The following is a 26,442-nucleotide window of genomic DNA, read 5'->3' as shown; positions in this document are numbered from 1 at the left end:
CCTCAAACAATTTAATTCCTTACTCACACTGAGCTCAAATACGAATATATTCCCTACAGCCCTCAATTTGCATTTCCTTGTTCTCCTCCAACCACACATTCGCGCAAAACAAAACACCCATCCAAAAAAGAGTATTCGTTTAATGTATATGTGTGTGTAAAGCCATCTGTCTTTCTCTTTGGTCTTTATCTCGCTGGACTCTTGTTATTTTATTTAACTTCCCCAACTCTCATTAATGAGAAGTAGGTCAGGGACGTTGTGCTCATTTTGCCTTATAAACAAACACAAAACAAGAAAATGAGGGACGAAACACTTCAATCAAAATGTCTCACACCCTTTGCAGAACACACAGAGCAAACGGCAGGCAGGCAGCAGCAGCAGAAGCAACAACATCACCAACAAACCAAAAGCTTTGCTCTGCATTTTAAGGCAGAAATGAAATCTTGGGGATGCAGATGGAGAAGAAGTTTAAGCATGATGAAGATAAGGATAGCAATAAATGCTTGGATAAAGCTTTCTGCTTCAAACAAAAATTTCTCACACGTGACCGGCTTAAAGCATTAAATCAAAAGTCATTTGAATTTCGTTTCTGTTTGTTTATATTTCTTTAGTTATAAAAAGATATAGGTAAAATTTGTTTTTCTATTAAATATTTTTGTTATTTTTAATTATGTATTAACATATACAAAACATACATTTATATTAGTTTTTCGGGCTTTTCAATTTTATTTAAAAATAAAAAAAATCCTTAGTGATTAGTTCGAACGAATTGTTAATAAAATCGAGCACCGTTTATGACAAAGAAAACGGATAAAATTTTTTTTTGTAACTATTAACTAAATATAAAATATTAAAAAAATATTGCTTAACTTGTTAAACAATTCTAGGCATTTGTTTCTTAAAAAAATACAATTGTAAACATCATTTTATTCGTTTTGAAGGCACTTTTTCCTTTGTATAATTGAAAATAAAAACATACACATACACATTTGTGTTCCTACATACATACACACATGCATAAATATGGTTTTGGCAATAGAAATTTCAACTCGCAATTTTTTTTCTGCTTGACTGATTGTTCTAACGTTTCATTTTCTCCAATATAGGTACTACCATATCGAATTTAGGTCTTTTGCCAGGGTCTTCATTCATGCAAATGGTTATCAATTTCACCATATGCGGTGAGGTGCCTGGTGGAATTTTTACTCTTAAACCTTCCAGAGCAATCTTCATGCCACATTCCATGGGTGACCATTCGGCAAATGGAATTTCACGTGTTGTCAATTCCCACAATAGTATGGCAAAGCTCCACATGTCACTAGCCTCCCAATTGCGATCGGCTGGTTTCTTTTGTAGCGCCTCTGGTGACATCCAGGCGGGTTGATAAATGCGTCCGCGTTCTTGGAAGGAGAATTTTGCATCACCCATATTGATGCGAGCTGTCAAATCTTCATCGATCTGTAAAGGGAGAAAATAAAAAATATATATGTATATAACATAAAGTTTGAAAACAGCCATGGTACAAGAGAAACCAGAGAGAGAAAGAGAAATTTTTGGCGGAATTTTTTTCTAAGGTGGCAACACTGACATTTTATAAACGTATTGCCCATGAAAATGAAAACAAAAGGCAAACGAAATCCTTAAGTCGTTGTTTGCGCCATAGTCCACATAGTAAGAAAGTTTGTATACGCGTTTTATTCTTTTTATTTTGGAAGTGGCATACTCCCCTATACCTGGGGTGTTTTTTTTTTTCAAACCAAGCCCTGATTAAAACGAACCCCAGAACATAGGAACTCGTAAAGCCGCTGGAAATTTTGCACTGATACTTAATATTGGTGTAGGTCGTTTGGGATTGCAAATGGGCCATATCGGTTCATATTTAGATATGGCCCCTCTATAAACCGATCTCCCTATTTTACTTCTTGAGCCACAGGAAGCCTCAATTTTTGCCCAATTTGGCACGTGGTGTCTGCTTCCAACAACTGCGCCAAGTACGGTCTATACGGTTTATAACCTGATATAGCTCCCATATAAAGCGATATCCCTATTTGACTTCTTGAGCCCCTGGAAGCCGCTCGTTTTGTCCCATTTGGCTGAAATTGAGCATATAGTGTTTTGTTATGACTTCCCACAACAATGCTAAGTACGGTCCAAATCGGTCTATAACCTGATATAGCTCCATATAAACCGATCTCCCGAATTGACTTCTTGACCCCTTACAAGCCCCAGTTTTTGTCCAATTTGGCTGAAATTTTGCATGTAGTGTTCTGTTATGACTTCCAACAACGGTAAAGTACGGTGCGAATCGGTCTATAACCTGATATATCTCCCATATAAAACGGTCTCTCGATCATCTTTATTCGGTTCCTAAAAACTGTAATCTTTCCTGGTTTGATAGAAGTTTGGTATGTACAATCAAATTATGCCCATCAACTAAATTTATTTGGTATAATTTTTTAGCAGAATCCATGGTGGTGGTTTCCCAACATTCGACCCGGCCGAACTTAGCACGCTTTGACTTGTTGTAAATATATTTTGTAATTCAAAAGCAAAAAAATTTACAAAATTATTTTAATTGTGGCTAAATCATCTGTTTTATTCATTCACAATACCTTCTTTGTCTATTCACAATTATCCTGTTGCTCAAATTTTCTCGTTTATTTCTATTCGTTGCAACTGGCAGTTTTGCATAGTCGGACAGGTCATCTATTCTTCTCCACTGTCTATGTCGGACCGGTCATCTACACATTTCCACTGTATATGAGCAGTGAGTCACAAGTGTTCTTGTTGTTGCTGTGCTTTGTGTTTCATTTATTCGTCTACTGTGTTCTGCTAAATATCCATAAAGTCTGCGACTGTGATGGTGTGTGTGTGTGTGTGCAGAGGGAGAGATTAACTTCTTCAGATTCAATTGGAAGTGATTCTCTCTTGTAGCGCCCTAGATCATGTAGATTCACTGTGAAATCTCTGATTAGGACGGTCTCTGCGATAGCATCCGGGTAGGCACTGCTTAAAGCTCTATAACACGGTATGTGGTAGAGGGCAAAGGTGCAGTTTTTGCACAAAAATCGTTTAACTTTGGGCTTTGCTTTTGCGAATTTTTTTGCAGAGTTGCATTTTTAATGCCTTTTAGATGCACGCGCATTGTATGTAACTCCACCTTAAGTCCATTGTTACGCGTGCTGTGTGGCATGTGGCACCGTCTTGTTGAAACCACATGTCATGCAAGTCAAGCTCTTGCATTTTGAGCAAAACAAGTTGGATATCAGCTCACAGTTGTGCTCATCATTCACAGTGATGCCACCAGTACATACACTGCACAAAACTGTGACTTTTTCTGGATGCACTGTTAGCTTTTGCAATACTACTGGCTGATCTTCACTTCAAAATCGACAATTATGCTTTCCCTACTCATTGAGCCAAAAATGACTCATGAACTTTCCTAATAGAGCACGCATTTTGATAATAAAATTCAATAACTTGCAAACGTTGTTCGTTTGTAAGACGATTCATGATTAAATTATATACCAAACTGAAGATGTTTGACAGTGAAACAAAAGAAGAAACTTGCGTGAGCTGTTCAAACCAGTGTTGCCAAAAAGATAAAAGCTAAAAAATCACCCTTTATAAAGAAGGAAATATATTAAATAAACCTACTTTAACGTTACTTTAAGTTTTGTGAATATTGGCTTACAACTTGAATCTCGATAAATCTTTTTACATTGTATCGATAACCGATACTTCACTAAATTTCGTTTTTACAGTTGTTTTGATTTCAATATTCGCACAGCTATTAGCTGTCAAATACAAAATAAGTTGGTGCAAGTGCTTTGAAAGAATTTGACGCCAAATTACTCAGTGCGTGGTTTTTTGCTAATATAAAGTCTTTTGTTTAATAATTTTATACCCTAAGGTTGTTATTAGAAATAGAAGGTATGTATTAACTTAAAAAAAATATATGTATGTGATTATCTAGTTTAAGAGAAATGCATGGTAGAAGTTAACATTGGTGGTAGCAAATTTTAAGTGTTATGTACTATAGTTTGGTGGAGTGGGGGATTCGATTGGTTTCGCTCCAAATATGGTTTTGTTTATTAATTTGGTTATTTGTTGTTTGTGAAACGTCCTGAGATGATTTACCCGTTCTTGCCCGTTTATTGGTTAATTATTGTTTACACATAATGGATGTTTCCAAACGCACCCTTATTTAATATGGCACGGATTTAGGTAGGAGGTGCGCTCTCGATAGGCTCAAGAAATGAAAACGGGTGATCGATTTGAACCATTTTTAGCGCTGATGTTGGAATTTAAAACAGAAGTTTTCATGCAAAATTTTAGCAAATCGGATAAGATTTAGCACATCGGTCACTGATCACCGGCCCGGCATAGTTTATCACTGACAGGTCAATTGCTTTATATGCAGTCAACAAGGTTTATTTGTAGGCACTCGACTTGTTTCTACTTCTGACCTTCTCACAAACTACAGTGGCATGCACGGAGGATTGAAAAAGGCTTATAAAGGTCGGAATTCTTACGCCTTCGACTATTGACATTATAAGGTTCACTGGAGTGAACAGTGTAGCTGAAGATAGGGTGGCGGATGTATTCAAATTTGTGGCAGCGAAATAAACTCCAAGATCTGCAGAGGTAGTGGTTCAACCAGATGTCACCAAAGATGGAGGGTCAACCGGTACGGGATAACTATGAGCATTAAAAAGGTTAGAACTTTGAGCTCCGATCTGTATGGTGTTCTTCGCTATTACGAAAAGCTTAACTGGGGGCTACCAGGCATGTCCCCAGGTTGCGTATGGTGGAATAGAGTGGAGAATCTCAGTGAGGAGTCGGACGGCACCGGCTTTTTCTTAAATACTGAGTGCTTATGATGCTAGATTGAAACCAATGGTTTTAGCGTTCCCACGGTGATCGGTTCTACGGACCGCAACGAGATAGCTCTCCTATAGCAGCTTGAGAATCGCTGCCACCACATGCAAGTGCGGCTACAACAGCAAGATTATCGGCGGCACTATTGACACTATCGAAAGCCACGCGGGATGGTCTGGCCTCATTTAGACCACGGTTAATGTGTGTGGTAATGGCGAGCACAGCAGTTGTCATGCTGTGTAATCTACGGAAACCATGCTGGTACTCAAAATATACTAATTCTCCATTTAGGCTCAAAAGAAGAAATTCCTCAAGCATCTTAGCTAGTAGCGAGTGAAGGGAGATCGGTCTGTACGACTATTCTTTACTCGAGACGAAGTCACTGCTCATTCTCCATAAATCGAGAACTATGAGTGCCCAAAGACACGATGTGAATCTGTGTCATGTACTCGACTCCCGGTACATTCAAGCTCTTCAGCATCAGTTTACAGATTCCGTTTGGGCCCAGCGCCTTGGACGACTTAGCACTGCGGATGGCATTTGTTTCTTCGTTCACGGTAAATTGTGATGGTTGTTCATCGGCGCAGAGACCACTAATGGCTCTTCTCCTTGCCTTGTCACTCTCTGGATGCTCAACAGTTGAATAACCAGCCGAATCTATTCGGATCAGTCACTGTTAACTCTCCAAAATTGATTGAGGTATTGTCATCCCTCTTGCAGGGGATCCAAGAGATATAACAGTAGACCACAGTTTCCCTGCCCGTTCCCGGCACGGACTGGAACTGTGAGTTTCGATTTTTGTGGTGGTCTTCGTCATAACGAGAAGTTTAGCTGCGAGCTACCAGGCGCGCCCACATTGCAGATAGTGGAATGTTCCGTACGGAGTAGCTGCCACTGCAGTCGCGGAGAATCAGCGGTATCGAACAGAGAGTCATAGTTACATGGAACTGTGAGCTTCGATTTTTGTAGTGTTCTTCGTCATAACGAGAAGCTAAGCTGCGAGATACCGGGCGCACTCACAGATTGCAGATAGTGGAATCCTCCATACGAAGTAGCTGACACTGCAATCGCAGACAATCAGCGTTATCGAACGGAGAGTCTCAGTGAGAGCCCAGGCAGCACCGGCTCTTGCATATATGCTGAGGCCTATGATATCTACAGGAGAATTTTTGGCGATTTTAAAAAACCAATGGCCAGCATATTTCCGAGGCAATCGTCCTTTGGACTGGAACGAGATTGCTCACCTATAGGTGAGCTTGACGAGGACCACTTACTCCAGATATAGACGTGTGGCTATAACAACAATAACCGCACTACACACATAAAAACAGAAGAACGGCAGATATTTTTCTTTAGACCAGGACACATGTCCGCAAATGGAGCATACATGTTCCAATTTTCCACCCTAAAATTGGGGAATATCGGACAATTATTGGTGTTTCATGTTACTTTAACAAGTAAACCCAATTTCTTTCTTCGTTTGCCTCCGATTGCCCAACTTTTAGTTGCATTTATAAAATCCTTTAAACTTACCATAACATGATGACTGTTCAAATTGTACGTGGGAATTATCCTTTCTAGAGAATGCAAATAAGTCATGCCCCTGGCAATGTCCAAGGCAAAACGTACAGCTTGAGATGTGTCCACAACCACACCAGTGGCGGCATGCAGCAAATTGAATAATGAACCTCTGGGCATATACTGAATAGAAGAAGAAAACAAAAAATAAAATATTAAGAGATTGACTTTAAGAACTCTATTTGCTCAAACTCTTCACCTGACTAATGACAATCAAATTTGGCGGCGAATTACATGCTCCTATAATCGGCAAAATATTCGGATGTGAAAATATTCTCAATTTGGGAAATTCCTCATTAAAATCTCGCGATATCCGTGAAGTACATTGACGTACAGCCAAAATTTTGGCTATAACATCATTTCGTTGCCAACGACCACGCCAAGTCTCTCCAGAAGGTGTCACTGCAACTTTGGTATGCAAATCCAAATCGCCCATGCTTATACCCTTAAAACGTGAGAGTGTGGCATCACGCGATCTAGTCTTGAAGCCCATCCAACTTTGTTCTTTGAAACTAATCTTTTTCATTTCTTGGCCATTGCGTGTAGCTAAATCTTCCAAACGTTTGCCCAGGCCGGCCTTAGCTTTCTCCAACGGTGTGTCATCATCTTTATTCGATATTGTCACTGAGGCCCCAGCATTGACAAGATCTTCACAGATCATATCGTAACCCCAAAAGCAGGCATAATGTAGGGGAGTATTGCCATGTTCATTGACAGCATTCACATCGGAACGTTCCCTTAATAACATTTGTACAACTTCACGATGGCCATGAGCAGCAGCTAAATGCAAGGGTATATCATCACCCATATTAGTGGCATTAACGCGTGCTCCACGCTGCAATAGAGTTTCCACCAATTTTATGTGACCCTCCTTGGCACACCAATGGAGGGGACTGAAGCCATGATCGTCACTAGAATAAAGCAGATTTTTTTTTTTATAATTAAAGTAAATGATTATTTAAAAATAAAAAAATCGAACGTGAAAGGCTAGCCGCTTGAAATTTTGCACAGATACTTAGTATCGATGTAGGTCGTTGGGGTTCGGTTCAGATTTAAATATAGCTCCCATATAAACCGATCTAACGATTTGACTTCAATTTTTATCCGATTTGGCTGAAAGTTTGCATATTGTGTTCTGTTATGACTTCCAACAACTGAGCCCAGTACGGTCCACATCGGTCAAGAACAACAGATATAGCTTCCATATTAACCGATCTCCCGATTTGACTTCTTGAGCCACTGGAAGCGGCAATTTTTGTCCCATTTGGCTGAAATTTTGCGTGTAGTGTTATGTTATGACTTCCAACAACTGAATCGAGTGCGGTCCGCATCGGTTAAGAACCTGATATAGCTCTCATATAAACCGATCTCCCGATTTGACTTCTTGAGCCCCTGGAAGCGGCAATTTTTATCCGATTTGGCTGAAATTTTGCATGCAGTTTTCTCTTACGACTTCCAACAACTGAGCCCAGTACGGTCCACATCGGTCAAGAACCTGATATAGCTTCCATATTAACCGATCTCCCGATTTGACTTCTGGAGCCACTGGAAGCGGCAATTTTTGTCCCATTTGGTTGAAATTTTGCATGCGGTGTTCTGTTACAACTTCCGACAATTGTGTCAAGTACGGTCCAAATCGGTCTATAACCCGATATTGCTCCCATATCAACCGATCTCCCGATTTGACTCGTTAGATCCTTACAAGCCGCAATATTTGTCCGATTTGGCTGAAGTTTGCATGTGATGTTCTGCTACGACTTCCAAAAACTGCCAAATACGCTCCAAATCGTAGAATCGTAGAAGCTTAAATTTTTGCTGATTTGACAGAAGTATGGTATGTATAATAAAATAATGTCCTTCAACTAGATTTATTTTGTTTAAGTTTTTATCGGAATCCATGGTGGTGGGTTCCCAAGATTCGTCCCGGCCGAACTTAGCACCCTTTTATTTCTTATATAAAAAGGAAATTTACCAGTCACATTATCCCTTATTGAATGAGAAAAAAGGTTCCCTACTTCCTTAAAGGAAAAGTAGCTTATTGCTCCGTCAAGAGGGATTAATTCAAACGGCTAAGGCCGGAAAGCAGGCGCCTGATGTATTGTTTATCACAAAATGTTTCATATTCTCCAGAATTTACTTTACTTTAATTGGATTTGATAGCATATTTGTAATTAATGAAGTCCGACTTTGAACACTGGGGTCCATTCGAAGATTTTTTCCAAAAATTTAATTTTCTCACAAAGCTTTGGCTAATTTTTTCCTTTTATGTATTACTAGCTAAACCAGGACAGCTCCGCTGTGCCCTCTTCAACTCTCTAATATCTTTTTAGGGTTGGGACACTTCGCCCTGAATGCGGATATCGAAATCGTGCCATTGTAGCCCAAGACGTTGAACGCGTTCGAATCCTGGCGAGAACATCGGACAAAGCGGTGTTTCTCCCCTCTTAATGTTGGCGACATTAGCGAGGAACAATGCCATGCATGGTCTCTTAAAAAAATCTTCCCCAAAAAGGTATCGCACTGCGGGACGCCGATCGGACGTGGCTATAAAAAAAGGTCCCTTATCATTGAGTTTAAACTTGAATTGGAAAGCACTCATTGATGTGTGAGAATTTGCCCCTTCTCGGTTCCTGATGTTAATGATCTTCCATAGGGTAATGTTCTCATTAGATGAGAGATGGCACCTCAGACATTTCGACTCAACTATGGATATCAAATTCGTGCTGCACTTCCATATCCCTTTGATTTGAGCCCCATATTGGCATGGCCGCTAAATATGAACCGTTTGGAGGGTGTTTTGGGGCTGGGGCGGCCACCAGCACTTTGCACTGAAAATATATTGGGTTGCCCAAAAAGTAATTGCGGATTTTTTAAAAGAAAGTAAATGCATTTTTAATAAAACTTAGAATGAACTTTAATCAAATATACTTTTTTACACTATTTTTCTAAAGCAAGCTAAAAGTCACAAGCTGTGAAAAAATTTGTCAACGCCGACTATATGAAAAATCCGCAATTACTTTTTGGGCAACCCAATATATCAAATCCGTTCTCTATTCCCACCGGAAATAAAGTTTAGTTTAGGGTATGCTTTAGGGCGTACTCCAAAACACTTGGCTCCAAAATTGGTTATCAAATTCGTTTTCTACTCTCAAATACCTTTCATTTGTCATAATGGGCCAAATAATCCATTTGACGTATCTTTAGCAGGAAAAGTGCCACCTATACTTGAACCCAAATTTTAATTTCATATTCGTTATCTACTCCCTAATACCTTTCATTTGAGTCCCATATAGCCGTGGTCGGCTAATATGCCCATTTGGGGGTATTTGGGTGGTGGGCGACCTCCTATTACTTGGACCTAATGTTTTATGCCATATTTGTAATCCCATATTGACATGAACTTCGAATATATCTGTTTTATAGAAGGAAGGGAGCGCCCACTGGGTACTTGGACCTAAATTTTAATGCCATATTAGTTTTCTGGTCTCCAATACCTTTCATTTGATACCCTTATTGTGCCAATCGGACCACTTATGGATATGGGTGGCGTTTTAGGGGAAGGGGGAGGTTCCGCCTCCACTCGATATCAACAAATTATATAGCCTATGTTTCCTTACAGAAAAATTTACACAATTCATGAAAATTTTAAGAAAATTGGTTTAGCCAAATATCATATAGTCATTATGGGTCTAATGGCGTTTTTGAGGGGTGGCGTGACCTCCTATACTTCGATCTAATTTTGTATGTCAGATTCGAAATCTACTGCCGAATACCTTTAATTTTTGCCCCATATTGAAATGAACGTCCAATATGTCTCTTTCGTATTCTACTCTCCAATATCTTTCATTTGATACCTATATTGTCCCGATCATAGCATAAGGGGGAGGGCCTATTCCTACTGCCTGACCATATTCGTAATCTACACCCGAATACATAGCATAAGGGGGAGGGTCCGTCCCCCTTCCGATACCGAATATTGTACCCATATTGTCATTATCGGAGCACTTTTGATTTTGGGTGGTGTTTAAAATTATTAAGCCTAATTATAAAGCCTATTCCTACTGCCTGACCATATTCGTAATCTGCACCCGAATACCTTTCATTTGAGTCCCATATTGTCATGATCGTCAAATAAACCTATATTAAGGGGTTTTCGGCCTGAGGCGACCCCCCAGGTACTTGGACCCAACATTTATTATGAAATTCGTACTCTACTCTTGAATACCTTTCATTTGAATCCCATATTGTCCCGATCGGTTCACTTTTTTTTTGGGTAGTACTTGGGTAGGTCCGCCCCCTACCGATATCAAAAAATTATATAGCCTTTGTTTCCTTCCAGACCAACCTACACAATCTGGAAAATTTCAAGGTAATCAGTTCAGCCGTTTTTGAGTCTATACGGAACAAACACAAATTGAATTTTATATATAAAGATTTCTTTTCATTTTTTAAATGGAAACTCCTAATTTTGCACATAAATATGTATGCACATACATCCTAAGACTAAGACGTAATACTGGGACTAGAAGTTCATCGGCGAATAGCATCACACATCAGTTTACCTTGCGAGTGTTCTCAAAAGATATGTTATGCTCTAATATTTTTTCAAATTAGTTGTTTTTGAAAATACTACGAATTCATTCATTCATCATCAATTGTTTACATTCAAACCGATCACAATGTTTCACTCTTTCCTCTCTGCTGTTTCCACAACATCAGCCCACATACACATGTACATCATCTATAGCCAGGTCTTTTTTTTTCATCTCACAAAATATCCACAGATTCTATAATAAAATAAAAAGCAACAACATATAGATTTGATATTCAAATTTGGTTAAAAATAAGAAAATGACGTCATAGATGATTTTTATTCGCTTGCACCCAATGCCACTTGACGAGATCACTCAAATTTTATACACCCTTATTCATATTTTTAGATTTACAAATTAGGATTACACTTGTCCAAGACGTGGTGTCATAAAAGATGTTATTATGTATCTAGTTTTTCTCCCATGTCTTTCTATGCTGTATAGTTTTTCCTTTTTGACTTGCAAAAGCAGAAATTTCATTACCCCAGATTCATGTCATGTTCCACTTCATCCAGCCATAAACGAACTTGTATGGAATTTCCTTCACGACACCAATGGAAAATATCCTCCATTTTGTATTTATTTTATTGCACAAACACTTCAGTTGATAATTAGAGGGGGTGCTCGTTAATAATTCTTTTATTTAATGGAGAAATTTTGAAGAAATTGAAACAGATTGCCAAAAACCCAAATAAGAAATTGTGAATGATAGCTAATAGATTTGGTTTATCGATAACACTTCAATTCTCATATCGATTACTCTTGGCCAAAATGACACATACTTTGTAATGGGGGGTTAACAAGTATAGATCCAGGACAAAGGGTTTCTGAACAGGGGCGTAGACCGATAGGGGCAGCAAACGACGCCATATTTTTTGCCGCTCTTTTGACTTTACTCTTTAAGCTGCCATTAGACGATAAGACATGTAATGTGTAATTTCCAAAACAGCAACTCTGAAAGTTGTACACATCGTGTGATATGTATGAAAAATTTAATATGACATATGGATTTTGAAATAAATATGCGACTTTTTCGATTAAACCGAGCTTTTATTTCATCGAACATATATGTATATACATGTCTATAAAAAAAGTACAATACATACAAGAATACATTAGAGCTCGTTCTATTCCTATTCGTCATACATAAGACAAGTCTTAAGAATACAGAGAGTGACAGCTCATACGACATGTCTTATCGTCTAATGACAGTTTTAGTAAGGTTTATCATATCATGATGGAAAGATATACGAGTTGAAATTATCAAAATTTCGCATTTATTCAGAATTCACTGAATAAGATTAAGCCAAACGATCAGATGACATACAATTCTTGTTTTTTAATTTTTAGCTTTAAGGATGTCAACTTGTTTTCTTTTTACATTCATACTTTGTTTTCGTTTTCTCCTATTTGATGACATTTTCAATCGGCCGATTTGACATCCTTAATGATGTACATGGGGCTTATCCACTTTATGTTTTCGCAAGTGACCCAGGATTCACTAACAGAAGGTTAGGTCACTTGCGAAAACACAAAGTGGATAGGCCCCATGAACATTATTAAGGATGTCAAGTCTGCCGATTGAAAATGTCATCAAATGGGAGAAAACGTAAACAAAGAATGAATTTAAAAAGAGAACAAATTGACATCCTCAATTAAAACAAAAATGTATGTCGGCTGATAGCTTGGCTTAGCCTTATTCAATGAATCCTACAAGTGACCTAAAAACCCGTTTACACTGCTCTTTAAATCCGGATTTCAAGGCTCGATCATCTGTTTTCCCTTTATAAAATCAGCTGACGAGAACCTTAAATCCGGATTTAATGGGCAGTGTAAACGGGGTTCAACCTTCTATTAGTGAATCATGGAATTTATAATAAAATCATCTTTATCGATGAGGCTCATTTCTGGCTGAATTGCCAATAAGCAAAATATGCGTTTTTGGTCAGACAGCCACCCACACGTACTCTATGAGTCATCATTGCATCTCCAAAAAATTACGGTTTAATACGGTTTATGGGCTGGCGGCGTCATTAGGCCGTATTTCTTCAGTAACTATCCAGACCGTCACGTTACTATGAATGGGAATCGTGACCGTTCAATGATAACAGAATATTTTTCCCCCAATGTCACAAACAATTTATTGGAAACCAAGTTTGAAGAAATGGTCCAGTCGATTAGCCTCCTTGATCGTGCGATTTGACGCCGTTAGACTATCATTCCTGTGGGACTACGTCAAGTCTATGGTGTATGCAAGATATGTTCATTTATAGCACTATCCATGACATGACCAGATGGTGTACCGTAAGTAGCTGATTATAATTTTTTTTCGCGAGTGCACTATCTATCAACAAGTATTGGTTGTGTGTGAGTATTATAGTTAAACACAATACACAAATAACGAAAAATGGCGCGAACTACCAATATACACAAAATCAGGGTTGCACTAATCACTGATTTTGACATATGATTAGTATGATTAATGCAACTCTGATTTTGTGTTTATTACTAGTTCGCTCAATTGTCCTTTTTTTGTGTGTATATGGTTCTTAACTATAATGCACAAATCAAAACTTGTTGGCAGATATTGCACTTCGCGAGAAAATAAATTGTACTCAGCTGGTCATTATGTCATGGTCTATGCCAAGGCGGAATTTAAAAGGAGGTCTCACGCGATCAGCTGTTTGGCCAGGTTTGACGGTATTAAGATGTCAGACTTTTGTTTGTAGTCTCTTTTTTGTTATCTTCTTTCTCGCATATTCTCTGTTCATGTACGCACACGTATACATACACGCACATTAATTTCTTTGTGTGTGTTGGCAAAACGTCGATCAGCTTGATGACAACATGACAGATTGCACCATATGATTTGTAGTTGTTGTACAAATGACACCACCTTTAATTGTTTCGCCATGTAGTGTAACCAAGGTGGATTAATCCCAGTTTGATAGTATTAAGATGTCAGTACTGTGGTTACCCGGCCGAAAAAATAAAAGTTGTGAGACCACCTTTTTAAATCCGCCTTGGTTACACTAGCTTCTATTAGTTTATTCTGTTGTTATACCCTCCACTATAGTATGGGGGTATACTAATTTCGTCATTCCGTTTGTAACACCTCGAATTATGCATCTAAGACCCCATAAAGTGCATATATTCTTGATCGTCGTGACATTTTAAGTCGATCTAGCGATGTCTGTTTGTTTGTCCGTCCGTCTGTCGAAAGCACGCTAACTTTCGAAGGAGTAAAGCTAGCCGCTTGAAATTTTGCAAAAATCCTTTTTTGAGTGTAGGTCGGTTGGGATTGTAAATGGGCCAAATCGGTCCATGTTTTGTTATAGCTGCCATATAAACCGACCTTGGGTCTTGACTTCTTGAGCATCTAGAAGGCGCAATTCTTATCCGATTTGGCTGAGATTTTGCACGTGGTGTCATTTCCAACAACGGTGCTAATTATGGTTCAAGTCGGTCCATAACTTGATATAGCTGCCATATATACCGATCTTGGATTTTGACTTCTTGAGCCACTAGAGGACGCAACTCTTATCCGATTTGGCTGAATTTTTGCATCAAGTTGTTGGTTATGTCTTCCAACAGCTGTGCCAAATATAGTTTAAATCGGTCTATAGCCTAATATAGCAGCCAAATAAATCGATCTTGGATCTTGACTTCTTGAACTGCTGGAGAGCGCTGTTCTTATCCGATTTGGCTGAAATTTAGCATACATTTGTTTTGTTATGACTTCCAACAACTGTGCCAAATATGGATAAAATCGGTCTATAACGTGATATAGCAGCCATATTAACCGATCTTGGATCTTGACGTCTTGAACCACTAGAGGACCCAATTCTTATCCGTTTAAGCTGACATTTAGCATGAATCATTTTGTTATGACTTCCGACAACTGCGATAAATACGGTTCAAATAGATATATAACCTTACATAATTTTGTACAACGGCCTTCAACATACGTGTTCAATATGGTATTAATCGATCTATAGCCTGATACAGCTCCCTTATAAACCGATCTCCCTAATATGCTTCTTGAGCCCTTACAAATCGCAATTCTTATCCGAATGGAATAATGACTTACTATGGTCTTCAACAAATCGGACTATAACTTGATATATCTCCAATAACATAACAATTATTTTCCATTATTCTTAGTTTGCCTAAAAGGAGATACCGCGCAAAGAACTCCACAAATACGATCCATGGTGGAGGTCATATAAGATTCGAACTTACCACGCTCTTGTTGAATATAGATTTTTGCTGTACAAATAATCTTTAAGTGTGATTACTCTATTGAAGTACTGTTTAAATCATGTTTTTTGTGTATATAAACAAGCATACAGTACTTGTTAAACGACCCTGTCTTTTCACTCTCGTTTTGTTTACCATATAATTGTCAAAACGTGCTCTGTGCACCGAAATTTTCAGTTTCCAACAATTTATTCAATTATTGAAATAAAATGAAACTAAGCACCTATAATTTCCTTACCTCAAAAGCCATCAAAGGTGTTAAAGTTGGATATCCCCTTAAATTGACGGTAAGTAATGCATGACATTCAGCAAACAACTTTGTAGAACTCATTCACCCATTATTGGACTTTTCGCCTAGATATCCAAAAAAGATGTTGTGGAAACGGAATTCAATCCCACTTTCATAGAGAGACTATTGCCCAAATTAGATTGGCCTACCGTTTACTTGGCGGCTCAGACGGTAAGATGTTTATTATTTGTATTTATAGATATATGAAGGCTATAAAGTTCTGCTTCGATTTTCTTTTAGGCCGAATTGGCTGACGATATACCTGCAGAGCAGCCTACATCACTAGCCGACAATGAAGAACTCCTACAAAGACTTCATCATCTTTTGCTGGAGATTGATGTTTTGGAAGGTCAACTGGAGTGTCCTGAAACGGGACGCATATTTCCCATAACAGATGGCATACCCAATATGTTGCTAAACGAAGATGAAGTTTAGATGGACAAACAAGGCACAGTGGGGGTCTTTTTGCATTTGTATAATTTGCTATATGTTAATTGTAGCAAATTTGTTAAATTTATTAGCAGTAAAATTAAGTTTATAAATAGTTTATTTCAATAGCATTTTTCTTATGTGTGTGTGTGTGTTTTTTTAGCTATTGAAGGCAATTAGCAAAGGGCAGCAATTGCTATGATGTCATTCAATAATGAATTGTTCACTTTATTTTAATGAGTCGGACTATGTGGGTTTTGGAGAGAATCTTAACAGAAAAAACTTATAACAAAATTCAAATGAAAAAGGCATGTGTGCGAATGGAGCTACTCTGGAACCAGATTGAAGTCTAGAAATGCTACCAAAGAACTAAACATTAAACCAATAGCTCTGGCACAGGCAAACTTTGATATTGCTTCAAAAATTAAATATTTTTTTTTAGAAAATTTTGAAAAAATTTTTTTTTTTTTTGGAAAAATTTTGTTGCAATTCATCGCAAATTTCATTGAAATTTAATTTTCTTAAGAATTAACGCCGAAATTTAAATCGCTTATAATACTTCATATTTATATCGTAAACTGTGGAAAAAAATTGATTTTCAGAGAAAAATTCTACCAAATTTAATTTTTTTAGAAATTTTCCTAGATTTTTAAATTTCACAGAAAGTTTGGGCTAAATTTGACATTGATAAAAAAATTCGCAGAAACTTAACTATGAGAAAAAATTTTGCCAAAATATAATTTTTACAGCATTTTTGTCCAAAATTTATGTAATAAGTATTAAAATTTGATTTTCATAAAAAAATTCGACAAAATTTGATGTTGATAGAAAATTTCCTGGAAATTTAATTTTCATGAAAATTTCGACGAGTTTTTATACCCAGCACCGTAGGATAGGGGTATATCCATTTAGTCATTCCGTTTGCAACACATCGAAATATCAATTTCCGACCCTACAAAGTATATATATTCTTGATCAGCGTAAAAATCTAAGACGATTTAACGATGTCCGTGTATCTGTCCGCCTGCCCTTCTGTCTGTTGTAATCACTCTACAATATTTATCCGATTTGGCTGAATTTTGCACATAGTGTTCTGTTATGACTCCCAACAACTGTACCATGTACGGTCTAAATCGGTATATACCCTGATATAGCTCCCATATAAACCAATCTCCCGATTTGACTTCTTGAGCTCCTGGAAGCCGCAATATTTGTCCGATTTAGCTAAATTTTTGCATGTGGTGTTATGTTATGACTCCCAACAACTGTGCCATGTACGGTAAAAATCGGCCTGTAACCTGATATAGCTCCCATATAAACCGATCTCCCGATTTGACTTCTTGAACCCCTGGAAGCCGCAATTTTTGTCCGATTTGCCTGAAATTTTGCATGTGGTGTTATGTTATGACTTCAAACAACTCTTTCAAGTACGGTGTAAATCGGTATATAACCTGATATAGCTCCCATATAAACCGATCTCCCGATTTGACTTCTTGAGCCCCTGGAAGCCGCAATATTTGTCCGATTTGGCTGAATTTTTGCATGTGGTGTTATGTTATGACTCCCAACAACTGTGCCAAGTCCGGTCCAAATCGGTCTTTAACCTAATATAGCTCCCATATAAACCGATCTACCGATTTGACTTCTTGAGCCCCTGGAAGCCGCAATTTTCATCCGATTTGGCGGAAATTTTGCACATAGTGTTCTGTTATGACTCCCAACAAATGTACCAAATACGGTCCAAATCGGTCTATAACCTGATATAGCTCCCATATAAACCGATCTCCCGATTTGACTTCTTGAGCCCCTGGGAGTCGCCATTTTTGTCCGATTTGGCTCAATTTTTGCACATAGTGTTCTGTTATGACTTTCAACGACTGTGCCGAATACAGTCCAAATCGGTCTATAACCTGATATAGCTCCCATATAAACCGATCTCCCGATTTGACTTCTTGAGCCCCTGGAAGCCGCAATATTTGTCCGATTTGCCTGAAATTTTGCTTGTGGTGTTATGTTGTGACTTTCAACAACTGTGCCAAATACGGTCCAAATCGGTCTATAACCTGATATAGCTCCCATACAAACCGATCTCCCAATTTGACTTCTTGAGCCTCTGGAAACCGCAATTTTTGTCCGATTTTGTTGAAATTTTGCACATAGTGTTCTGTTATGACTCCCAACAACTGTGCCAAATACGTTTCAAATCGATCTATAACCTGATATAGCTCCCATATAAACCGATTTCCCGATTTGACTTCTTGAAGTTTTCGCTGCTAAGTACGGTTCAAATCGATCTATAACCTGATATAGCTCCCATGTATACCGGTCTCTTGATCATCCTTGTTCGATTCCTAAAACCTCTAATCTTTGCTGGTTTGACAGAATTTTGGTATGTATAATAAAATTATGCCCTTCAATTAAATTTATTTTGTATAAATTTTTGGCAGAATCCATGGTGGTGGGTTCCCAAGATTCGGCCCGGCCGAATTTAGCACGCTTTTACTTGTTATATATAAGAAGATTTCGGTAAAATTAATTTTCTACAAAATTCATTTAAAATTTGGTTCTCAAATTTTTTTTTAATATTTTTTATTTCTCCACAATTCAAAGACAAGTAAGGTAACAAATCGCATTAGTATAACATGTAACCGGAAATAATCGATTCACTTCCGTTTACATTGAGCTGGTAGCAAAAGTTGCCCTACCAACCAACACCCACTAATCCAAATTTCGACAAACAACATAAAACACCTTCGCCTTTGTCAACATTTCTGTACAATAAGCGCAAGAATTATGAATGATTTGGTAATAATTATTGAACCATTCATCTGCCTATGCATGCAGAATGATGAACTTTTTGTAAATGTTGTCGTTGTTCTCCCATGTCATTTAATGTCACATTAACTTCTCAACTTCCTTTGCTGCGACACAAGAAACCAGACATTCCAAAAATTAATTTGAATTCGTTATTGATTGAAAAATGACGACAAGTAAGACAATGGGAAAACGTGTTAATAATAAATTAATGTAAAGTTCAGGCCCACATTAAAGGTTCACTAGCCCATAGATGGTATAGCTAGACCATAGTGTCTCACAATATGAAGGGCCATATACACCATGTTGTGTCATTCAACATGCTGAGAGTGTGGTGCGGCCATAAGGGCACACTACAAATGAAATTAATCGAATAATTTAAATTGGATATCGTCTTTTAATCAAGACGTGCTTCGGTGATATGTATGTTGACGGATTGGTGTCATCGTAATTTGTGATTGTTTTAAGATTCATGATACAGCTGACAATGAATGACGAAAAGATCAGTGCCCCGCAATCAATCAATTACATAAACTAAAAATTTTCCACAAAAAAACTTAGAATTTCTTAAAAAATAACAAATAAAAGGTAGCACACTTTTATTTGTTCAGCCTGGCCAAATCTTGGGAACCCACCACCATGGATTCTGCTAAAAATTTATACAAAATAAATTTAGTTGAAGGGTATAATTTTATTCTATTGGTTGCCCAAAAAGTAATTGCGGATTTTTCATATAGTCGGCGTTGACAAATTTTTTCACAGCTTGTGACTCTGTAATTGCATTCTTTCTTCTGTCAGTTATCACCTGTTACTTTTAGCTTGCTTTAGAAAAAAAGTGTAAAAAAAGTATATTTGATTAAAGTTCATTCTAAGTTTTATTAAAAATGCATTTACTTTCTTTTAAAAAATCCGCAATTACTTTTTGGGCAACCCCATTTATATACCAAACTTTTGTCAAACAAGCAAAAATTAAAGCTTTTAGGAACCGAACAATGCTGATCGAGAGACCGGTTTACATAAGAGCTATACCAGGTTATAGACTGATTTGGACCGTATTTAGCACAGTTGCTGGAAGTCGTAATAGAACACCGCATGCAAAATTTCAGCCAAATCGGACAAAAATTGCGTCTTCCAGGGTCTCAAGAAGTCAAATCGGGAATTCGGTTTATATGGGAGCTATATCAGGTTATAGACCGATTTGGACCGTACTAGGCACAGTTGCTGGAAGTCATAACAGAACACTTTGTGCATAATTTCAGCCAAATCGAATAAAAATTGCGGCTTCCATGGTCTCAAGAAGTCAAATCGGGAGATCGGTTTATATGGGAGCTATATCAAGTTATAAACCGATTTGAACCATACTCGGCACAGCTGTTGAAAATCATAACAGAACATTACACGTAAAATTTTAGCCAAATTGGACAAAAATTGAGGCATTTAAGGGGTTCAAGAAGTCAAATCGAAAGATCGGTTTATATGGGAGCTATATCAGGTTCTTGACGAATTTGAACCTTACTTGGCACAGTTGTTGGAAATCATAACAGAACACTACTTCAGCTAAACCGGACCAAAATTGTGCCTTCTAGGTGCTCAAAAAGTCAAATCGGGAGATCGCTTTATATGGGAGCTATAGCTAAATCTGAACCCATGTGGCCCATTTGCAATCCCCAACGACGTACATCAATATTAAGTATCTGGGCAAAATTTAAAGCGTTTAGCTCTACGCGTTTGACTGCTAACGTGATTTCGACAGAAGGACGGACGGACGGATGGACATGGCTATTTCGAATCAGAACGTCGACATGATCAAGAATATAAATACTTTATGGGGTCTTGGACAACACGAAACGTGTGTGAGCTGTTCAAAGCAGAGTTGCTACAAAGATAATAGCTAAAAAATCACCCTGCATATTCTTGATCGTTGTAAAAATCTAAGACGATCTAGCCATGTCCGTCCGTCTGTCTGTCTGTTTAAATCACTCTACAGTCTTTAAAATAGAGATATTGAGTTGAAACTTTGCAGAGGTTTTTTTTGCCATACGCAGATTAAATTCGAAGATGGACTACATTGGACTATATCTTGATAAAGCTCCCATAGAGACCGATCTGCAGATTTAAGGTCTTAGGACCATAAAAGCCACATTTACTATCCGATTTTGAATAAATTTGGGACAATGAGTTATCTTAGGCCTCTCGACATGCTTGGTCCAAATAGCTTCCATATAGACCGATCTCTCGATTTAAGGTCTTGGACCATAAAAGGTGCATTTATTGGCCGATTTCACTGAAATTTGGGACTGTGAGTTGTGTTAAGGTCTTCGACATCCTTATTCGGTTTGACCCAGATCGTTCCAGATTTGGATGTATCTGCCATACATGAGATACATTAGGCCCCTCAACATTCGAACCAAGTATGGTCAAGATCGGTCTTTATTTGAATATAACGTCCATATAGTCCGATCTCTCGATTTAAGGTTTTACGCCCATAAAAGGTGCATTTACTAAAACTCCCATCACACTGATCTTTAAATCCGGATTTAATGGCTCGATCATATGTTTTCCCTTTATAAAATCAGCTGACGAGAGCCTTAAATCCGGATTTAATAAGCAGTGTAAACGGGGTTTAGCCGATTAGGGTCAAGATAAAATCACGTTTATTACTCGATTTCGCTGAGATATGACATAATAGGTTGTGTAAGGCTCTTTGACAATCGGGTTCAATGAGGCCCAGATTGGCCCATATTTAGATATAGCTGCCATATAGACCGATCTCCCGATTTAAGGCCCTATAAAAGCATTTATTGTCCGATTTCGCTGAAAATTTGTACAGTGAGCCCCGTAAAGCTTTTCGACATTCTAGCCCTATATGGTTGAGATCGGTCTATATTTGGATATAGCTGCCATACACATATACCGATTCCTCGATTTAAGTTCTAAGGACCATAAAAGATGCATTTTTTATACTCTCCACCATAGGATGGGGTTATACTAATTTCATCATTCCATTTGTGTCACCTCGAAATATGCGTCTAAGACCCCATAAAGTATATATATTCTTGATCGTCATGACATTTTAAGTCGATCAAGTCCATTCGTCCGTCTGTCTGTCTGTCGAAAGAATGCTAATTTTCGAAGGAGTAAAGATAGGCACTAGAAATTTTGCACAGATACTTCTTATTAGTGTAGGTCGTTTGGGATTGCCAAATCGGTCCATGTTTTGATATAGCTGTCATATAAACCGATCTTGGGTTTTGACTTCTTGAGCCTCTATTATCGGATTTGACTGAAATTTTGCGCGTGGTGTGGTGTACCACTTGCAACCACTGTGCTAAGTATGGTTGAAATCGGTTCATAAACTGATATAGCGCCCCTATATACCGATATCCCAGTTTACCTTTTTCAGTCACTAGAGGGCGCAATTCTCATCCGATTTGGCTGAAATTTTGCATGAGATGTTTTGTTATACCTTTCAACAACTTTGCTAAGCATGGTTCATATCGGTACATAACCTAATATAGCTGTCATATAAACCGATCTTGGATCCTGTCTTTTTGAGCCACTAGAGGGCGCAATTCTCATCTGATTTGGCTGGAATTGTGCATGAAATGCTTTGTTATGACTTCCAAAAACTGTGCTAAGCATGGTTCATATCGGTACATAACCTGATATAGCTGTCATATAAACTGATCTGGGATCATGACTTCTTAAGCCTCTAGAGGGCGCAATTCTTATCCAATTTGGCTTACATTTTATACAACGGCTTCTTCCATGACGTTTAATAAACGACCCCAATATGGTCTGAATCGATCTATAGCCTAATACAGCTCCCATATACACCGTTCTCCCGATTATGCTTGTAGAGCCCCCACAGGCTCAATTCTTATCCAAATGGACTGAAATATTATCCAAGGACTTCTACTATGATCTTCAACATTCAATTCATTTATGGTCCTAATCGGACTATAACTTGATATAGCTCCAATAGCATAACAATTCTTATCCATTACTCTTTGTTTGCCTAAAAACACTCTCTAAAAGGTTCATATTTACCGGCCATGCCAATATGCGGCTCAAATCAAAGGGATTTGGAAGTGTAGCACGAATTTGATATCCATAGTTGAGTCGAAAAGTCTGAGGTGCCATCCCTCCTCTAATGAGAACATTACCCTAAGGAAGATCATTAACACCAGGAACCGAGAAGGGGCAAATTCTCCCACATCAATGAGTGCTTTCCAATTCAAGTTTAAACTCAATGATAAGGGACCTTTTTTTACAGCCACGTCCGAACGGCGTCCCGCAGTGCGACACCGCTTTGGGGAAAATTTTTTAACTGACCATGCATGGCATTGTACCTCGCAAAAATCGCCAACATTAAGAGGGGTGAAACACCGCTTTGTCCGATGTTCTCGCCAGGATTCGAACTCGTTCAGCGTCATAGGCTACAATGGCACGAATTCGTATTCAGGGCGAAGTGTCCCCACCCTAAAAAGATATTACAGAGTTGAAGAAGACGCAGCGGTGCGGACCCGGTTCGGCTAGTAAAATTTTATAATTCATTTAAATTTAGTTTGTATACATTTCTAGCAGAATCCATGGTGGTGGGTTCTCAAGATTCGGCCTGGCCGAACTTAGCACACTTTTACTTGTTATACCCACCACCGAAGGATGGGGGTATATTCATTTTGTCATTCTGTTTGCAACACATTGAAATATCCATTTCCGAGCCTATAAAGTATATATATTCTTGATCAGCATAAAAATCTAAGACGATCTAGCAATGTCCGTCCGTCTGTCCGCCTGTCTGTTGAAATCACGCTAGAGTCTTTAAAATTGAGCTGAAACTTTGCACAGATACTTTTTTGTCCATAAGCAGGTTAAGTTCGAAGATGGACTATATCTTAATAAAGCCCCCATATAGACTGATCCGAGTATTTAGGGTCTTAGGCCCATAAAAGCCACATTTATTATACGATTTTGCTGAAATTTGGGTCAGTGAGTTGTGTTAGGCCCTTCGACATTCTTCCTTAATTTGAACCAGATCGGTCCAGATTTGGATATAGGTGCCATATAGACCGATCTCTCGATTTAGGGTCTTAAAAGGCGCATTTATTGTCAGATTTTACCAAAATTTGGGATAAAGAGTTGTGCTAGGCCCTTTTTCAATTTGGCTCAGATAGGTCCAGCTGCCATATAGACTGATCCGCTGATTTAGGGTCTTAGGCCCATAGAGGCCACATTGAATATACGATTTTGCTGAAATTTGGGTCAGTGAGTTGTGTTAGGTCCTTCGGCATCTTTCTTTAATTTGAACCAGATCGGTCCAGATTTGGATATAGCTGCCATATAGACTGATCCGCCGATTTAGGGTCTTAGGCCCATAAAAGGCGCATTTATTGTCAGATTTTGCTGAACTTTGGGACAGTGAGTTGTGTTAGGCCCTTCGACATCCTTCTTTTCAATTTGGCCCAGATCGGTTCAGATTTGGATATAGCTGCCATATAGACTGATCCGCCGATTTAGGGTCTTAGGCCCATAAAAGGCGCATTTATTGTCAGATTTTGCTGAACTTTGGGACAGTGAGTTGTGTTAGGCCCTTCGACATTCTTCCTCAATTTGGCTCAGATCGGTACAGATTTGGATATAGCTTCCATATAGACCGATCCTCCGATTTAGGGTCTTAGGCCCATAAAAGCCACACTGAATATACGATTTTGCTGAAATTTGGGTCAGTGAGTTGTGTTAGATCCTTCGACATCCTTCTTTAATTTGAACCAGATCGGTCCAGATTTGGATATAGCTGCCATATAGACCGATCTCACGATTTAAAGTCTTGTTTCCATAAAAGGCGCATTTATTGCCGTATTCGCCGAAATTTGGGAAAGTGAGTTGTATTAAGCTCTTGGAAAACTTTCTGCAAATTGGCCTAGATCGGTCCACATTTGGATATAGCTGCCATATAGCCCGATCTTTCCATTTAAGGTCTTCCACCCATAAAAGTCGCATTTATTGTCCGATTTCGCCGAAATTTGGGACAGTGAGTTGTGTTAGGCCCTTCGACATACTTTTTCAATTTGGCTCACATAGGTCCAGGTTTGGATATAGCTGCCATATAGACTGATCCGCCGATTTAGGGTCTTAGGCCCATAAAACTCGCATTTATTGTCAGATTTTGCTGAACATTGGGACAGTGAGTTGTGTTAGGTCATTCGACATTCTTCCTCAATTTGGTTTAGATCGGTACAGATTTGGATATAGCTTCCATATAGACCGATCCTCCGATTTAGGGTCTTAGGCCCATGAAAGTCACATTGAATATACGATTTTGCTGAAATTTGGGTCAGTGAGTTGTGTTAGATCCTTCGACATCCTTCTTTAATTTGAACCAGATCTGTCCAGATTTAGATATAGCTGCCATATAGACTGATCCGCCGATTTAGGGTCTTAGGCCCATAAAAGGCGCATTTATTGCCCGAATTCGCCAAAATTTAGGAAAGTGAGTTGTGTTAGGCTCTTGGAAAACTTTCTGCAATTTGGCCTAGATCGGTCCAGATTTGGATATAGCTGCCATATAGACCGATCTTTCTATTTGAGGTCTTTCACCCATAAAAGGCGCATTTATTGTCCGATTTCGCCGAAATTTGGGACAGTGAGTTGTGTTAGGCCCTTCGACATCCTTCTTCAATTTGGCCCAGATCGGTCGAGATTTGGATATAGTTGCCATATAGACCGATCTTCCAATTTAGGGTCTTAGGCCCAAAAAAGCCACATTTAGTATCCAATTTTGGTGAAATTTGGGACAGTGCTTTGTGTTAGGCTCTTTGACATTTTTCTGCAACTTGACCCAAATCGTTCCAGATTTGGCTATATCTGCTATATAGACCTATATCTCGATTTAAGGTCTTAGGTCCATAAAAGGCGCATTTATTGTCAGAGTTAGCTGACATTTGGGTCAGTGAGTTGTGTTAGGTTCTTCGACATCCTTCTTTAATTTGAATCAGATCGGTCTAGATTTGGATATAGCTGCCGTACAGACCGATCGCTCGATTTAGGGTCTTAGCCCTATAAAAGACGCATTTATTGTCAGATTTCGCCGAAATTGGGGACAGTGAGTTGTGTTAAGCCCTTCGACATTTGGATATAGCTGCCATTTAGACCGATCCTCCGATTAAGGGTCTTAAGCCCAAAAAAGCCACATTTAGTATCCGATTTTTGTGAAATTTGGGACAGTGCTTTGTGTTAGGCTCTTTGACATTTTTCTGCAACTTGGCCCAAATCGGTCCAGATTTTTTGACATGTTAGGCTTTTTTGACATCCGTGTCGTATATGGTTCAGTTCGGTTTATGTTTAGCTATAACTACTGTACTTATTAGTATTTGGTCTAAATCGGTATGCAATTTTCACCGGATTTTGATGAAAGGTGGTTTACATATATACCTGAGATGGTGGGTATCCAAAGTTCGGCCCGGCCAAACTTAACTTAGTCTTTTTACTTGTTTTTTCATGTCAGACACAATCCCTACTCCTTGTAAATAAGCAAGAGATGTCCATGTCCAGGACAAAAAAATTAATCTTCAATTCTTTTCAGAACTATCCTGATTC

The 26,442-nt window shown here is 38.5% G+C and overlaps 2 protein-coding genes and 1 long non-coding RNA gene across 3 annotated transcripts in view; 2 read left to right on the top strand and 1 right to left on the bottom strand.

The window, feature by feature from the left end:
• Positions 1 to 741: 741 nt before the first annotated feature.
• LOC106091487 (integrin-linked protein kinase homolog pat-4) lies at positions 742 to 11,771 on the bottom strand. Its single transcript, XM_013258024.2, has 4 exons — positions 11,535 to 11,771; positions 6,659 to 7,370; positions 6,415 to 6,582; positions 742 to 1,458 (listed from the first exon to the last, which is right to left on the bottom strand). Exons 1-4 carry the CDS (start codon positions 11,621 to 11,623, stop codon positions 1,081 to 1,083), a joined length of 1,347 nt encoding a protein of 448 aa, XP_013113478.1. The 5' UTR covers positions 11,624 to 11,771; the 3' UTR covers positions 742 to 1,080.
• LOC131997886 (uncharacterized) overlaps positions 3,820 to 26,442 on the top strand; it is a 124,344-nt gene continuing 101,721 nt past the window's right edge. The window contains exon 1 of the long non-coding RNA XR_009398474.1: positions 3,820 to 3,933. This is a non-coding gene — a long non-coding RNA (uncharacterized LOC131997886). The remainder of the gene's footprint in view (positions 3,934 to 26,442) is intronic.
• On the top strand, positions 15,442 to 16,149 carry LOC131997878 (multifunctional methyltransferase subunit TRM112-like protein). Its single transcript, XM_059369739.1, has 3 exons — positions 15,442 to 15,598; positions 15,670 to 15,771; positions 15,841 to 16,149. The coding sequence occupies exons 1-3, from the start codon at positions 15,521 to 15,523 to the stop codon at positions 16,033 to 16,035; spliced, it is 375 nt and encodes a 124-aa protein (XP_059225722.1). The 5' UTR covers positions 15,442 to 15,520; the 3' UTR covers positions 16,036 to 16,149.

The sequence above is a fragment of the Stomoxys calcitrans genome, chromosome 1 (genome assembly GCF_963082655.1).
Source record: "Stomoxys calcitrans chromosome 1, idStoCalc2.1, whole genome shotgun sequence".
Taxonomy (NCBI): Eukaryota; Metazoa; Arthropoda; class Insecta; order Diptera; family Muscidae; genus Stomoxys; species Stomoxys calcitrans.
Note: the sequence above shows the minus strand (reverse complement) of the source record. Positions and strands in the feature narration are given on the sequence as shown.